Here is an 18,398-nt window from a genome sequence, read left to right as displayed (position 1 = left end):
AGGTGTATTCTCTGTGTTTAAGTTCAACAAAACCAGAATCATACAGGCAAAACATCAAGCTTATGATCTTTATTTAGCCTCAGAGGATAGAGAGGTACAAACACATACCTGACCTCAATATATTTCTCTTTCTCGTTGTCATTAAAAAAACAAATCAATTAAAATAAATTAATCTTCAGTCTTGTACGCAGAACATAGAAATGATGTCAGCCTGCGAGAACTTGTGAGTTCAAACTGTGGAAGCGTTTATGTGGGTTTTGTGCAAAATGAAATGCATACAGTGTGTTTATTTTGTGCGTTGTGTGTGTTTGCATATGTTTGAGTGAGCATCATGTGACTTTTTGGATGTGGCTGCTTTGATTGGTTTTATTCATCTGGAGTGCACAGATGGGACTGCTACTCTAAGGCAACAAGAACCCTTTAGCTCTGTTATGTTCACTGCATCAGTTAAATAAATCTTGTTTTTATCTTGTGCAAATCATGCCCCTTTAACGTCTTCACACTGCTGATGCAACATCACATAAAACTATGCACATGCTATCAAATTTCCAGAGCAACTCCGGATGCTTATTCACTGTCAGTTCCTTTTACCTGTGCACAAACCCGCCTTGTGGGCTGGACCCTTTTCTCTCACATTCTTTACAAATATGGTGTCCATCGGCTCCAGTCGTACTTTCTGAAACCCTGCAGGACAAAAGAGATGAAAAATGAAGGGCTGCACTTGTTAAACAACAAATACGGACTTTCCCTGGATATTTCTCTGGCTTTAAAAATTTTTAACCGCAGAAAAAAGGTTTAGAAGAAGTGGGCAGTTTAAAGGTGAAATAAAAATCCCTCAGGAAAGTTTCCTTGTTCTCATGAAGTATCTGTTTCCATCTATCTATGCAAATATAACACACAAGTTGAATCCAGCACAAGTCAGCTGATCCACAGCAGAATATTATTATAGACAGAGCTGTTTTCATTTCAGCAGGTGTAATTTGGCAAATATCCCTGTTTGTTTTGAAGAAATTCAATATGAACAGTGGTATGAAATATAAATGATTCTTTTGGAACACTGAAAAACTGAGTGTTAATTTTAAATCCTGACTTTAGGATGAAATTTGATAAACACCATGAAATGGCAAAACTGTTTTGTTATTTGTAATAAATAAACTAACAGGCTTTCAGAAGATATATTTATAAATAAAATATTAATGAACAAAATGAACAAATATAAATAGTAAGAATAATAATAACAATAATAATAATGATAGCCGTACATTTTTAAATATATACAATTATATTTTGTTATTAAAAACAATAACAGTAAAAAAAATACACTGCTCGTAAAAATAAAGGGAACACCTAAACAACACAATATAACTCCAGGTAAATCAAACTTCTGTGAAATCAAACTGTCCACTTAGGAAGCAACACTGATTGACAATCAATTTTACATGTTGTTGTTCAAATGGAATAGACAACAGGAGGAAATCTTTGGTGATTAGCAAGACACACTCAATAAAGGAGTGGTTCTGCAGGTGGGGACCACAGACCACTTCTCAGTACCTATGCTTTCTGGCTGATGTTTTGGTCACTTTTGAATGTTGGTAGTGCTTTCACACTCGTGGTAGCATGAGATGGACTCTACAACCCACACAATTAGCTCAGGTAGTGCAGCTCATCCAGGATGGCACATCAATACGAGCTGTGGCAAGAAGGTTTGCTGTGTCTGTCAGCGTAGGGTCCAGAGCCTGGAGGCTCTACCAGGAGACAGACCAGTACACCAGGAGACGTGGAGGAGGACGTAGGAGGACAACAACCCAGCAGCAGGACCGCTACCTCCACCTTTGTGCAAGGAGGAACAGAAGGAGCACTGCCAGAGCCCTGCAAAATGACCTCCAGAAGGCCACAAATGTGCATGTGTCTGCACAAACGGTTAGAAACCGACTTCATGAGGATGGTATGAGAGCCCGACGTCCACAAATGGTGGTTGTGCTCACAGCCCAACACCGTGCAGGATGCTTGGCATTTACCAGAGAACATCAGGATTGGCAAATACACCACTGGCGCCCTGTGCTCTTCACAGATGAAAGCAGGTTCACACTGAGCACATGTGACAGACGTGACAGAGTCTGGAGACACCATGGAGAGCGATCTGCTGCCTGCAACATCCTTCAGCATGACCCGTTTGGCAGTGGGTCAGTAATGGTGTGGAGTAGCATTTCTTTGGAGGGCTGCATGGCCCTCCATGAGCTCGCCAGAGGTAGCCTGACTGCCATTAGGTACCGAGATGAGATCCTCAGACCCCTTGTGAGACCATATGCTGGTGCGGTTGGTTCTGGGTTCCTCCTAATGCAGGACAATGCTAGACCTCATGCAGCTGGAGTGTGTCAGCAGTTCCTGCAAGATGAAGACATTGAAGCTATGGACTGGCCCACCCGTTCCCCAGACCTGAATCTGATTGAGCACATCTGGGACATCATGTCTCGCTCCATCCACCAACGTCATGTTGCACCACAGACTGTCCAGGAGTTGGTGGATGGTTTAGTCCAGGTCTGGGAGGAGATCCCTCAGGAGACCATCCGCCGTCTCATCAGGAGCATGTCCAGGCGTTGTAGGGAGGTCACACACAATGCTGAGCCTCATTTTAACTTGTTTTAAAAGGACATTACATCAAAGTTGGATCAACCTGTAGTGTGTTTTTCCACTTTCATTTTGTGTGTGACTCCAAATCCAGGCCTCCATTGGTTAATAAATTTGATTTCCATTGATGACTTTTGTGTGATTTTGTTGTCAGCACATTCAACTTTGTACAGAACAAAGTATTCAATGAGAATATTTCATTCATTCAGATCTAGGATGTGTTATTTGAGTGTTCTCTTTATTTTTTTTGAGCAGTGTATATTTTTATTTTTGCTTTGGTTTAAATAAACCAATCAATTCTTAATTACACAGCCTTAAAATGCATTGCAGATGCAGTATTGCAGAAAATCCTGCAGGTGGCGCACAAAAACTGCAGATCAGAGGAGAGTAAACGAGTCCCCCTAATTACATCATCCCCGTCTGACTGTATTTGGTTTAACTGATGTCTGAATGACAGACGGGGAAACAACTTACCCTTCCCGTTGCCGTTCTCCTCATCCTGCAGATGACAAAGGGAGACAAAAAACAAATGTAAAGTCAAGAAAGAAAATTGGCAGCACAACAAGAGAGAGAATGTTGACAAACCTAAGCAGAACCCTGTCTAGCACTGCTGCTGTCATGAGCTGGACGTTTACTAAGTGCTGATTCAGGGTTTACTTCATGCAGCAAAAGTTGTCAGCCCCTATGTAGCTGAAACATTTCTCAACACATTCCACAAATGCATTACAGAAGTAACACCAAATCAGATCTCTCCCACAAAGTCATTCTTTATGCATAATAATGGCATCCTTGGTATTAATTAACACGCAAGTTTCATGACAGCTGAAATCATACCTCCTGAGAAAAACATATTTTTAGGAGCTGTTAAAGTCTGAGTCATAACTCCGGCACAGAAACTGACTTTCAGGTTTAACAGTCTGCAGGTAAACGTGCACTGCCGCAAACACACACACAAAGGAGAGATCGAAGAGGTGCAGCTTGTCAGATCACCTACACACACACACACACATACACACACAGGCTTTACTGAGCTGAGTGGGCAGTTTAGGGTTCGAAACACGGCGTGCTGACTGCTGCCTGGCTTTAGGCTGCGCTGAGTGGGCTCATTCCAGGCTCGGGAAACAATGCAAATGGGTTTAGAAACAGAGAAAGGATAGCTGCCGAGCCCAGAATAGAACTTGGAGCTAGGAACATGCACTAATGGACCAGTTCCAATTTGACCTCATCTGAAACCAAGTTGGAGACACTACAATAAACCCAAAGAACTGCTTGTGGGCTGAAATCTGCAGATCCCTAAAACTGGTAATCTAGGACTAAACAGAAGGCAACTCGTCCTATTAAATAACAGTTTCATTGCAGGTTTTACACAAAGACTACTCATTAAAAGAAAAATAGAATGTGTTTTCTGGAGTTTTTGTACATTTTAGAACTACGTTTTTGAGAGTTACATGTTGATGTAGCCCCAGGAGGAGGGTCAAAGCCAGACCCTACACTTAGCATAGGGACATTAGCTCGGATGAAATGGGAGGTCTGGATTTTGGTCCTGGAACTGTTATCTTTGCAAGCCATTCTTAAATAAACAGAAGACAAACAACAGATAGATGGACAGATAATCTTTTGATTTTCTCTTAAAAACTCTCGTCACTGCATTTACCATCAGCTTCAGATTTTTTAAAGACTGATAATACAAAATTACTCTAGTCCAGCCTGAACGTAATAAATAAGCTAACTAGTTTATATGATTCACTCTGGGACAGGATGTTGGGGTTGAAAGGATAGAACTTGGTCCAAAAATAATTCATGCATTTTTAAAGACAAGAATCCTAGCCTTGTCAAAATTTGAAGTGAAAAAAATCTTAGCTTTGATATTATTTAGGCATGCTATGGTCTTTTATCTCATGTTGTTGGATAATTTCACCAAGTAAAAGCATAAAGAAAGAGTAGTGTGCCAAGAACTGAACCTTGTGGGACTCCATGATGAGTGCATCAGGAAGATTCTTCATTTACAAAAACAAACTTGTTTCTATTGGTTAGATATCAGTAAAGGTATTAGCGTAAAGATATTTAGACTGGTTCAGTCATATCGATAAGAAGTTGTTTTTTTATCTAAATAGTGTAATGATGTTTTAAAGCTCTATTCTTTTTTTGTGGATGCATTAAATAGTGACGAAGACCAAAAACCTACTTGCATGCACAATCCTAGCTTTCTTCCCTTGTATTTCTTGCACCCTGACTAAGCTACATAAAATATTTAATTTCTTATAGTTTTTTGTGTTGAATAATAGATTGAATTCGCCTTTTCCAATGTATCTGAATACCATTGAGAACTGTCAGGATTAGCGAGACATTAGAGTCCAGCTGAGTGACACTTCCCCTGGGCCTAATTTGACTTTATTTGGGTAATTTGGGATAAGGCCAAACAATCTCTCCAGATAAGAAAAGGGGGTCCCTGTGAACCTGATTGTCCATAAATACCATGTGACCTTCATGCCCTCTGAGGCAGTGGACAGAAGGACAGAACCAAGGCCAAAGGGCCAGCAGTGGGCCCATTGTCTCAGGCCAACCTGGTACGGCCTGACAGGCAGAAACTGGTACCAGGCTGCAACCACAGAACTCATTCAGTCTGGGCTCCTGTTTTCTGCAGCTGGTGGATGGTGGGGTGGTGGAAAAATAATAGCAGTTTTGTTCCAGCTGACTCACCCCACCCCAGCCTCCATATCCCTCAATTTCACATCTGGAGATGTTTGTGCCTGCGCCTCAAAGAACCAAATAACCACTTTGCTCGCACAAAGGCTCCCCCGTCCTCCCAATAAACAACCTTCTTTCTTGAAAATGAGACCACGTGAGCAACAAAAAAAGAGGCACAGGAGTTGGCACAGATCCACAGGTCTCACCTTGAGGTTTGTGTGCAGAGCAGACTCTGGAGGGTAAACAATGAAATGGCGTAACGTGAAACCAAAACCCTGGGAGTTCTTATGGAGGACCAGGGTCCAGGGACCCTTCCAGCCCACGCCAACCCCCTCCCTTCCCGGCCGGGTCGCAATTGGTGGCCGAGGGTTGTCACCTGCTGAGGAGTGACCATCCCTCTGCCCCTTAGCCTGTAAATGTAGACACACAAGAGAAAAAGATTAATGAACATGAAAATTATGAATTACATGATGCAGGAAAATATGGAGGATACTATTAACATCAGGAAACGTAAAAAAAAAATCAACAGAATGAAGTTTGGATAGAAAATCAAACACATAAATCCTTTACTACACATTTGTTTCTATTATTAGCACATGCACTAGAAAAGCTTTCCCCTTTTCCAGATGCCATGTTCTGGTTTCTCTAGGAAGTACAAGGTAACTCTGCACTTTGACATCAACCCCCAGCTGCTGGATTTTACATTAGCGGCTTCCTCATGAGATCCTGAATGCAGTTCACGTTCCGGTCAATCCTGCATGCCAACCAACCTGAGAACAATAGTGCATAAACATACTTTAACAGCGGGTCTGCTATCAGGAAGCACTCCATGCTAAGCAGAACCTAGTCAGGAATCTGGGATTCCATTTTAGACTGGGGTGACAGTGAATTGAGGATAAAGGATCCAAACCTTTTCAGGCTTGGAGTCCCGGTAAAGGAAGATTTCCACCCACTTTCCAAATATTTCATTCCTCCTGTTGAGTGAATGAGCTGAGTGAGCTCAGCTGACAGCCACATGTAAGAACTGTCACCCTCATGCGGCCCTGGTGACCCACATCTGTCAGTCAAACGCAATCACCTGACCAAACAGGGTAGGTGCATGTCAGAGGTCAAAGGTCAAATTTGCAGCATGGAAAACTAGAAAACTTTATCTGGCTTTAAATGATTTAAGACAGATCAAACATATTGCTATGGCTAAACCTTCCAGCATCTTATACAAGAATTAAAACAGGAGTTCGAGAACCTGTTTCATGCAGGTATAGTGGAAAAATAACTGAGATTGTACTGAGATTCTTGCTGTGTATCGTCTCACAACAAGAAGGTTCTAGGCTCCATCTTAAAGGTTAAGGTGTGATATTTGCAAGTCTGCAAACCTCAATGCAACTAATGTTCGGAATAATTAACATAATGGAAAGCCTGACAACAATGGGCATATAAAGCCTGGATAAAACCCCCCTATTGGCTCCATGTGGTTGTTCACGGAGCCGATAGATCTGGCGTACAGCCTGTCCAGGTCGCCAGTCCTTCGCAGGACCATGACAGCGAGAAATACCCATGTATGCATTCAATCACACTAAAAACCAATTTAGAATCACAATTTGCATGTTTTCTGGACTGTGAGAGAAGTACCTGGAGAGAACCAATGTCATGCACAAGAAGAACATGCTGATTTCATATTTTCATTTCTAAACCAGTGACCATTCTGTGATGGAACAATGCTAACATCTGCTCAACCATTCTCAATGCAGACTGAAATTTTAGAGAGCTGTCAGCAGATAATCAACATTTCTAGTGCACATTCTGCAGTTTTTGTTGGTTATTTTATTATTTTATGAAATTATGCAAACAGCCTACAATATGGTTTGAAAGCAAAGCATGCAGAAATAGGCCATGATTTCCTTAGAAACAAAAGCTCTGCTAAAGTCCTACATAGCAACTGCCTCAGCATTACAGTTTATAAAGACATTTCAACAATTAAGTGTACATCATCTCTTACTTTCTTTCATGCAAGTAATTTAAAGCTAACGCTGTCTCACAACAAACAGATGAACAGTTTCAAACATATAGGCTCTAAAATCATCTGCTTTTGAAGTCATAACATCAAAACAACAAGATGGCCATTTTCAACTTTCTATTTTCAACAAGCTACAAATCAGCAGTTAGTAAATAGCACCTCAGCTCACATACATCTATGATTACTGATGTGCCTTAATGTGGAAAGGTATTTTCATTGCTTCATGCAGCCAAATTAAGACACATTCAGTGCCTGAGGGCTCTGCAACCTGCAGCTCAGAGCCACATGTGGCTTCTTCTTCTCCACCTCTACAGTAAATCCTTGTAACTTGCTTGCAAGCTTTGAATCTTTGTTCTGCAGCATAATCTAACTGTGCTGCAGGTGAAATATAGCCAGACATTAAGGATTTCCTGCTAGAGAGCGTAATTCATGGCTACATCAGATAGTTAGATGATAATAGCTCCTGAAGCACCAAACCCCAGAGTATCACACCTCCACCACCATGTTTGAATGTGGGTAAGATTTTCTTTTTCTTAAACGCTCTATTTGTTTCATATCAGATGTAACGCGACAAACACCTTCCACAAAGTTCCACTTTGTGTTGTCAGTCTGCAGAACATTTTCATCACAGTGTTTTTGGCAAATGAAAGACGGGTCTACGTGCTCTTTTTCATCAGCAGTTTCTTTCACCTTGAAACTTTGAAATGGATGATTTCCTTTCTATTTCTTATTGTTGAATCATGAACACTGACTTTAAATGATGCAAAGGATGGTAAGCTGGGACAGGTTCATGTTTACCGCTACGTTACATCACCTTTCCTTTTAATAACACTCCATAAGGGCCTGGGAACTGAGGTCACTAACTGTTGCAGCATTTACAACTTCAGTTGCTCAACAGTCCAGATTCTCCATTGTTGTATTTTGCGCTTCATAATGCAGCCACACATTTTCAATTGGGGACCAGTCTGGACTGTAGGAAGGCCAGTCTAGTACCTGGACTCTTTTACTACGAAGCCACGCTGTTGTAACATATGCAGAGTGTGTCTTGGCATCATCTTACTGAAATAAGCAGAGACGTCCCTGAAAAAGATGTTTGGATGGCAGCACATGTTGCTCCAAAACCTGTATGTACTTTTAGCATTAATGGTGCCCTCACTGATGTGCAAGTTAGAAGATGCAAATGTGGTATTATCTATTACAGAATGATGTTGGTTTTTATTGCAGTGGCTCATGAGGGATCAAAGGTCACGAGCATTCAATGTTGATTTTTTCAGCCTTGCAGCTTACATGCAAAAATGTCTCCAGATTCTCTGAATGTTTTGATGATGTCATGGACTGTAGTTTCTGAAATCTCTAAATTCCTTGCTATTGTACATTGAGAAATGTTGTTTTTTAAACTCACGCATTTGTTCACAAAGTGGTAAACATCGCCCCACCCTTGATTGTGAACAACTGAGCCTTTTAGGAATGCTTCTGTTATACCCAATCATGACAATTAACCTGTTAACCTGTGGAATGATTCAAACAGGTATATTTTTTAGCGTTCCTCAACCCCCAGCTTATTTGGAACGTGTTGCAAGCATCAAGTTCAAAATGAGTGAAAATTAGCAAAAAGTTATTAGTTGAACATCAAATATTGTCTTTGTAGTGTACTCAGTTGCATTTAGTTTGAATGGCATTCGCATATCATTGTGTTCTGTTTTCATTTACGTTTTACACAACGTTGTAATTGTATTATTACGATCACATTTATATTTTCCATAAATATGGAAAGGACTAAGTTTGCTTTAAGCGTACATTTCCCTTGTTAAAATGTTTGATTAAAAGAAGTAATTTTTTGCTCTAAAAACGAAAGTAAAATCAATTGTGGCTCCTTGGTAACACAGTAAAACAACAACGTATCTATGCAATGGTCAAGTAGGTTCTGCCGCTTTCAATAATATTTGTTTAATCGAAGCGAAGGCTAAATTAGCTCTCTGGCTTGTAAAGGTTTTTGAGCCCTGGTCTATCTAATGCATATTGGTCAATTTTTCAAATTAAACATTAATGGCACTATTTTGTTTTCAATGTGAGAATATCCACTTATTTTCTTTATTAGAAAGCCAGAAGGGAACATCTCGAGAGAACACATGGGTCCTACAACCCTTAAAGCCACTTTCTACTTCCTACACACACTGATTCATACTAAAGCCATCAGCTAACACATACATATGTGACAGGTCTGTGTGTGGCCACACAAAACCAGGAAGTGCCTGGCTTGAGGCAGGAAGTGGAAGAACCAGGAGCTCCTATAAATATACTCTTCATCGTCTAGCTACTTCCCATTCCTTCACTCCTCTTCTGTCTTCCTTCCTTCCTCTCCTCCTCCTCCCTTCAACCTCCTCTTCCTCCCCTTCAAGATGCAAGTTTGTGCAATGGAAATCTGTGCTGTGCCGACTTTTACCACACAATTTCTTTTCCCTTTACTATAATATTCCATTGAGGAAAAAGAAGGAGAAAAAAGAAAATAAAGCAAAAGACTTGTGTTGGGAAACACATTAATGTCTGCATTCAAATTTGAAATCAGCTTAAGCTAGTCTTACAGGGATGCAGCGAGACACAAAGAAGTGCAAGAGGAAGCAGGGCACAAATCAAAGTGATAAAGAAAAAGACAAAGAGAAAATGAAAGAGCAGCAGAGGAATAATGGAGAAAGAATCAGACTGAATTCTTCAGAGGGAGCGGTTTTTTTGTTAGGACAAGTCGAAACACACACGGGCACGTCGTACGGGAGGGAGCTCAGGGAGAGAATGAATGGGAAGGATGAGGACGACGGAGAGAAGGAGTATCGTGCCTCAGGAAAGGGACAGGCTCCAGCATGCCAGTTTCAACCACATGGCCCCTCCCGGTGCTGGGAATACCAAAACCCTGTGATTACCCAAAACACATGGGGTCTGAGTGGGTCTGGACTGAATCCCACTCGGCTGCTCTGGATCATGTGGGCTGCGTGTTCCTTCTGGGGTAATCAAGTCTAAAGCTGACCTTTCCGCCCCCCTCCCTCAGGCCGGATAAACACCTCTCCTGTCACCTCTCACCTTCTGGTTGTTGTTTTTTTTTTAAATCCACTCAGACACGCTGACATGGTCCGGCTACTCTCGGAAAGGACATTGTGTTTAACAAAGAATGTGCATGGGATTTTTTTCCTGAGGTTCTCCAGGCTAATCTTGACTTCCCAAACAGGCTTGAGGGAAAAACACTAAGAGAGAAAAGTAGCATTTTCTTCTCTCTTGGTGGAAATCTAACATGGTTCGTTGCCTTAAATAAGGAAAATGTTTTCCCCTCAAACCAGTTACTACAGTACAATTGAATGTTCTTCATTAGACACATCAGAGGATTCCCATTAACACCTCATGATGTCATCAGGAAAGCATAGTTCAATGGAAAACAACTGAATATGCAGAGTAACCTGTAACGCCACATACACCAGTACAATTTTGTTAATACACACAATAGCAGCAAAAGACTAATCTGCAGTTATTTCTGCTTCTGAAAGCCCGCAAATACAGTAAATGACTGGAAAGACAATAAAAAGAGAGTAAATCGTTTTATTTCCATCATCTCAGCACAGAGGCCAAACTTTAGTGTATCATCAGCCCTATTTCCAGATAAAATTGCTGAAAATTATCAGCATGATCTATAATCTTCTTAAACTCCAGGAACAAAAGGACTTTATATACATAAGAGGCTTTTCTGGTACATGATGATATGAAAAAGCTGCATTTACAGACGTCAGGAGCAGTATGCATATCCCCTGCCTTCATCCAGAGGAATGCAGCAGCCCTTGTTGAGCCCGCCTCCCACTGAAACCCCGGCAGAACAGAACAATAATGTGCTTTTAAAAAGCTGAGAGCTGCAACCTGTTTGAAAAGTGGAGCTTTAACGGGCTGTTGCATATGCTGACGAGCCGTTAATCCGGACAGCCTGGATTGCCAAGAGGGACCGGCAGAGGAGAGGAGAAAAAACAGATGACAGCGTCCCGACTTACTGGCCACACAGAGGGAGAACTCCTCCACCTCTGCACGTCCAAATGCATCCTATGTCCTGAGAGAGGGATCCATATTGGATCTACCAAAGCAGAGGATTCAAATAACTTTCCTATCACACCTATGTGTCAATATGAGTATAGTATGTGTGCTCAAAAACTAGTCTGGCCCGGTTGTCTTTTTAACCAGGCTGGCAGGTGATGACGCAATGTCAGTTAAACAGGGATTTCTACTCTAGGGGTAAAACATGCAGCTTTCCTGTTGTCCAACCGACACGTACCAAACTTAGTTATTTTGATTCAAACCTGAAACAAACAAGTGTTTCCATGAAGAGCTGCAGATTTAGAATAACCTTAACAGCATGACTTGGTTGGACAGTGGGCAGACAAACACAGTTGGTGCATGACGCAAGCTTAAATATGGCCAGGGGACTTTTTCCTCTGGTCAGCTCTACTTTGAACTTCAAGAAAGGGAACAACAGGCAGTAAAAACCTAGTTTACTTTTGTTTTAAGTGGAAAATCTACATATCAAACCAGGAATAAATATTCCATATCTAATCAGGAAAAATATAACCAAGTAGAAAACCTTTGTAACAAAATGAACCAAAAACAAAACCAGCCTTAGTTGTTCACAATGAAATCTAAACTAAACTAGGTCTTAAAGTTTCTGTGTGGAAAAAGTGTGGAAAAAAACGTGTTAGGCTTAAAAAAAAGACTATCTACGGCATCTGAAAGTAGAGATGCACTGATCACAAGATTGTGGTCAACTTCTGATTTCAGTTTTTGTAAATCTTTGACCAATGCCAATTTTATCTGATTCTGATTTCACTTAAAGAAGTATAATTAAACAGCAATATAAATATTTTTTGTTTCCCATAAGTGGTCATGTATTTTTATAGTAGGAGCAGAGTCACAGAGAATGTGGGAATTGCTGTTAACCAGGGATTGATTTAAAACAAAGACAAAATTATGTTTTATGTTGGATATATTAGCGATTAGCATGGCCAGCATTAATGTAAAACATTAGTCTTTGTGTATTCCGTGTAGATCTGAGATTTTCAATGTGTGACACACATTTCCAGATCCAGAATGAAACAGAGCAATTTTTCTGTAATATGTTCAGTTTAAGGTCACGGTGAGAATGAATTGACTTCCTGTGGCAAAATGCTTTTCTAAAGATTTCCAGTCTCTATCTGATTTCTTTTGGACCTCCATGTAAAAGTCACAGTTTTAAGAAATACTAACCCCCCCCAGAAAAACCTGACATCATACCTAAAAGATACAATAACCTTCAGTTCATGATGTGTTGTATTTCAATATTTCAGCTAGTACCTCTAAGCATATCATCTTAGTGGCGTTAAAATATGATTTTATGTTAATGAACCTCTTATTTTTGCCATTTTTCAGGGAAAGAAACAGAAACAGATTGTGTCTTTGTGGCAGATTGTTAGCAGCAAAAACAAAAACAAAACAAAAGTTCTTTTAAAAATAAAAACAAAGCCTGATGAAAAACTGTGAAAGACCTCTAGTAGAAAGCCTACAGAACCTGTTTGCTTGGAATGAAAACAGTAGGGGTTTTTGATAGGGAAGATATGGCTTACTGTCCAGAGGGGCACACCAAAGGGCGTCACAATCACTTTGGTGTGGGGTAAGCTTTCTGTTGTTTATTTGCATGTCCAGTCAATGGTAAGCAGGTTCCCCCCGTGTTATGCAAAGTGAAAGCGATTAAAAATAAGTGTGTAGTGGTGAATAGGTCTGAAGTTTAATACTGTTAAATTAAAGGGTGATTTCATAGTTTTTAAGTGATCTAGACTGTTTGTATTCAAATTCTAAAATGCTTAGACTGATCAAACCTGAACAGGATTATTCAACACTGAACAGAGATCCCTTTGAATACAGATAGTCTGTCCCTTCATGGATACAGATGGATTTGTGTCAGAACCACCACTGAAGGAAAATCTAAAGGAATGAGAGGTGAGTCGAGACTTTTTCCACCCCACTGTAAAAAATAAGCACCATCCAGTTTAGACATAAGCACATAAGCCCTTTTTTAGCCTTGCATGAAATGACTGACTCTATGCTGTAAAATCCTAATTCAGATCAAGTTTTATATAATTAAATTTGTGGTTTTTACACAATTTTATTTGTGTTTTTTTTTCTCATTGACCTCAAACCAAGAAGTTAGAGTATTTTTCTGCTTGAAGGTGGCTTTCACACATCAGATATCTTAGCAATATAACAACCACAAAATTCCAGGCTGATCCAGTTAACTTTAACGGCATCTGCAGCAGACAGTGACCAAAATTGTGTTTCCTCTTCACTTTCAGAGAAAAGGTACCAGACGTTTTTTATCCAGGAGAACAAACGTCGTATACAGTGAGTGTTTGCCTCCTGCCCCCACACTCACATTCCTAAATGTGGCATTTCTTAGCTGTTTCAAACAGTCAGGGAAGGGGAGGGGTGATGGTAATGCAGCAAATAAAAAGTAGAAAAAATAAGTAATACTCCACATGATTATGAAATCACACAGCAGTGAAAACACCCTGAATTCTGGAGTATTTTATAAGATATGGTGCAGCTCCTGCACCTTGCCCCTTGCACAATAAGAACTCATCGTAAGTGGCACCGAACAGCCTCCTTCGTCTGTCTTTAGATGCTAATTGGGAACTCCTGAGAAAAAGGAGGTCAACAAGAATCACACACATAAACCTTAATTTGGCATTACCGAGTGATGATAATCAGGATCTAATCTGTTAAAATGGACCAGCTTGCTCTAGTAGAAGTGACATATATCACCTTTAACAAAGAATTGAATCTTATAGCTTTAAAAAAAAAACTATTGATATGTTCCACAGATTTGGAGCTAAAGATCAAAACTTGTCGCAAAGAAATCCAGCTGAACTAAGCCTCAAAAACAATCCAATATGTCAAAAATGTAAACAAACTAAAATATTCAAAGAATTAAATCAGGTATTCATGAGACAAAATGCTACGGTTTTTTGATGCAACATTAAACGATAGAGAGTAACTTTGACGTTTTTAAACCCTTTTAGAAGGAGCTTATGATGTCGCTTTGCCAGGTGAAGAACCTGTCAACAGCTGAGCGCTTACCTGACTCCAAACAATGCAGTTACAGAAACACTGCTGATATTCACAACTGACAAACTGCACGCAGCGGTTTCCAAAGAATGTGCAGCTTCTCTTTGTGTTTGTAAAGCTAATTTTGTAGGATCAAAACAATATACCTCCCATCCTGTTTTAAAGTATAAGAAACCGGATGAGATCTGCCAATTATAACCAAAATCCAGTTTATTTTAACGCTAAACAAGCTACTTGCGGATCAAGATAAAGAAAATTTCCCTTTACTTATTCATTAAATCTAAAAATATAGGTCTTGTGGTACTCCAGTTGCAATCTGGGAGACATTAGGGTCTTGTAAAAGATAGTGAGGGGAGATGAAAAATGTCATTGGAGCATCCCTACCCTCTGCCAAGGTTCTGTTTTAGAGCCGGTGAAACAACAGGGCTCTGAACATCATTAGAGATTCCTCACACTACCATTAGGTTAACAGAAGCACAGCAGTAGAAGCAGAACCACAGGACTGCCATGCTTTCTGCCTCAAGCTGTTATGATGCTGAACTGCTTGTTATCAGTGTATATAATGATTTTTCACACAGTTATAGATCCAGGAGAGATGCTGTCCTGTTTTGTTATACAATGAAATGACAGTAAATTTGTATTAAAGTTAATAACAAACAATTCTCACCAGGCTTAATCTCTGTGCTGATAAAGATGGATGACCTCTCCTTACCCTGAGCTGACATGAGTTTTGGTTGTGCGAAGTCGGCACGGTGACGGGTGTTGGACTCCTGGTTCTGTGGAGAACGGCCAACCAAATGCAGCGAGGCTCCGGGGAGCTGCAGTCCACCCCCACTGGGTTCTGGAAGCTCCAGTCCGACCCGGCTGGCGAAGGACATGGGAGCATAGCAGCAGGCATCAGTGCACCGAGTTCAGTCAGAACCACATTGTTCACCACCACCATGGACTGCACACGCTCAAGTATCGTCACAGAGTTGAGGACAGAGTCCAGACACAGAAATAGAGATTGGGTAAAAGTTTTCTCTTGGGTCTTCAAGTCATTCACTCAAACAGTTTGGCTTTCCTGCCTCCAGGCTCCAATCCATTGCTTCAGAAAGTTTAATCCCACATTTTCCACATCGCTGCTGGAATCCAGGAATTAGGTCTGTGGGTCCATCAGAGCGAAGGAAGTAGAAGGCAGAAGTTCTGGGCAACAGATGGAGGAGTGCGTGTGTGTGTGGGATCAGAGAGAGGTCTGGCTTCACTACAGAGACACACAAAGCGGACAACTGACGGCGTCCCTCTCCTGTTGGTGTCTGGTGGTGTTCTGGAAGCTAAGCCACACTGTCCACCCCCAAAACACACACTGGTGTCGCAGAAGGCTGGATTGACAGTCTGTCCTCCCTCCCACTGCCCTCTTGTCTCTCTCTCTTTCTCTCTTCTAACCTACCTTGGTATGTCTACTTCCAAAACAAATTACTTCACATCACCCTCATGTCAATTCCAGACTCCTGTTTACTTATCATAACAAGCATCAGCCATTCCATCATTTAGTCTTTTGGTTTCTGTTACTTCTTCCTTTGTATTTGTCCCTTTGGCTGTATCCAAACCAGTCCGACAGTCATTTGTAGGTAAAGGAAGGTGCAAAACCTTCCTAAAAAGCATCACCGAAGCCAGAAATTTGGAATGAAGACAAAAAACATTATATCTCCATGGTAGAATCCTTGGTTGCAGCATGCAAAGACAAAACCAGTGCTCGCACGTTTGCTGCATGTGTGTGAGCTTGCACAAAGTGACAAAGATGTAATCCCGGTGCTAAACTTCACAAAAGTCAGCCCTGCCTCCTCTGCCTCCTCTCCACTCAGAGGAAAGTCCGAAAGGGAAGAAAAAAAAACAGAAAAGAGAAAGAGGTTGATTTCCAGCACAAAGAGGAAAGAAAACATTTGACCCTGCATTTATCTTCATTAGGTTAAGAGCGGAAAAAAGAGAGAAGGGAGGCTAATATCGAACATGGATAAAGGTGAGCAACAAAAGCCTTGCTCAAAATAAAGCAACTGCGTGTCAACATGACCCAGTCTTTTACATTCCTGTTTTAAAAATACACAAAGCAGTGGCACCGAGACATGAAACCAGATGTGTACGTACACTGTATAAAAAAACACTTTCTGACATCAAATCAGATTTATTACTTTCTTCAAAGACAGACATACAGTAAGATTAATATGCTATTAATATGCAGATGATGATGTCATGGCTTTGTAAGCTTTTGATAGGATAATTCACAATATCTGAATTACCTAAAGATACAAATGTGGAAAGAAAATCTGATAAGACTCAGGAAGACAACTGTGGACATGTGGTTTTGCTTAAGCAATCATATGCAAATATAAACACTACAGGAATTTCCAGTTATTTTACTATTTATGGCGAAGATGGGTTATGTGTCCCAGAGATGAACAAGTTTTGGTCCATAAATGTGTGAATCAATCCCGAAACAAAAGCCATAGAACTTGTGAAGATGATGGCTGAAGCTGATAAGATAGTGTTATGAACCACAATGAAACCCGCCCTGTACCAACCTGATCCAAAAAGCCAACCAAACAGGAATGAGCCCAAAATGTAAAATCTAAAGCCAGATTACAGTTTGAAAATACAAACAATGACAAAGAACTTAACTATTGGAGTGATGATAAAACAAAAATTACAGTGTTTTAACATAGTGGTCCTCACAAAGCCCAGGTATTTATTTCCCACCAAATTTTAAACATTTATATTAATAATGGCTCTACTTAGAAAGCAAAGTGGATTTAGAAATCCTAGCTAACCTAAATAAGGAAAGGGGTTATCTGATTCAATATTAGAAAACAAGAAAAAGATTGCCACGTGCCTTTTTTATAGAGTGCATCAAAATATCTGGTTCCAACTGTCCATCTCTGCGCTAAATCCGGAAGTCAGGAAAAAGGCAAACATGCAAACAGCCAGGATTCCAGGAAACGGGCGAGAGCGGCATACAGGATCCATGTCGCTGCAGATGCCCCTTTCTCCCAGGACTTGTCACATCCGCTAACAGCGGGGTTAGACAGGTTTCACCTGCTGCACAGCGGGACAAGTACCAACCCGACTGAAGAGGTCTGTCATCCATACAGGCTGTACCTTCTGGGTATGTTGCACAAAAGGAAAACATAGCAGGCTCAGACAGTTTGCATACAGCGATGAGGTGAAAAGTTAAAGAAGGGTAAGGTGATCACTGAGGAATAACAGGAATCCAAGCATCTGTAAAGAGTAGGGTGTCAGTTTACAACTCAATGTCCTTGAAGAACACCTCAGCTTTAAAGGCTCCCTGGGTGATTTCTGAACAGTGCAGTTGTTTAATATGGGGGCACCTGCTTTTTCATCTGCAGACACATTTTTTATACTGAGGTTGACCCTTAGATTACTTCTGAACAATTTGTTACAGTAGATTTTATTGCGGGCATCAGAGTAGAGGACACTGAATACAAATGCATGTCACCCTTTAAAGTTGCTATTTCAGAAACATTTTTTAAACCTTGCTTCTACTTGAATACCTAAAAGAAATTACAAATTGGCTAAAAACTAAACTGAGATCTGAGAAAAGTAATTAGTGCCCTGGAAAGGATTTTTCCTCCGATCAGGTTACAGATTAGCCATTTGAGCTCTGCCGTTAACCCAAACGTAAAGAATTTAGGATCAATATCAGCTCACACAAAATAAATCATATTTCTAATATAAGGTCAGTGTGAAAACATGTATCCACAAAAATGGCCATTGATCACCTTCAGTTGGTTCCAAACTCTTCAGCAAGATTTAACTGAAACACACAGAAGATCTGACATCACTGCTGTTTTAATGTCTTTGTAGTGGTCAGCTGTTCATTTCAAAATCCTGACTTTAGCTTTCAGGGCCCTGTATGGTCAACATCTACTTGTAGTCCCAAGAACCAGATATAAAA

General features: G+C 40.6%; 1 protein-coding gene and 1 long non-coding RNA gene across 6 annotated transcripts in view; one reads left to right on the top strand and one right to left on the bottom strand.

Annotated features, from left to right (window-relative positions):
• Positions 1-18,398, bottom strand: part of LOC124864312 (rho GTPase-activating protein 23-like) — an 85,682-nt gene that overhangs the window by 26,979 nt on the left and 40,305 nt on the right. For 3 of the 5 annotated variants that reach the window (XM_047359044.1, XM_047359046.1, XM_047359047.1), the window contains exons 1-4: positions 15,117-15,817; positions 5,523-5,726; positions 3,103-3,127; positions 592-684 (exon numbers count right to left, since the gene is read on the bottom strand). In XM_047359044.1, the coding sequence (XP_047215000.1) occupies positions 592-684; positions 3,103-3,127; positions 5,523-5,726; positions 15,117-15,392 (598 nt within the window). In that variant the 5' untranslated portion in view covers positions 15,393-15,817. Of the gene's footprint in view, positions 1-591; positions 685-3,102; positions 3,128-5,522; positions 5,727-15,116; positions 15,818-18,398 lie in introns of those variants that run through there. The other 2 variants (XM_047359045.1, XM_047359048.1) reach the window with 2 other exon arrangements.
• On the top strand, positions 13,257-15,239 carry LOC124864315. Its single transcript, XR_007037290.1, has 3 exons — positions 13,257-13,324; positions 13,678-13,726; positions 15,120-15,239. It is a non-coding gene; the product is annotated as an uncharacterized LOC124864315 (long non-coding RNA).

Source organism: Girardinichthys multiradiatus, chromosome Y, assembly GCF_021462225.1.
Source record: "Girardinichthys multiradiatus isolate DD_20200921_A chromosome Y, DD_fGirMul_XY1, whole genome shotgun sequence".
Taxonomy (NCBI): Eukaryota; Metazoa; Chordata; class Actinopteri; order Cyprinodontiformes; family Goodeidae; genus Girardinichthys; species Girardinichthys multiradiatus.
The sequence above is the reverse complement of the archived record's forward strand: the minus strand, read 5'-3'. Positions and strand labels throughout refer to the sequence as shown.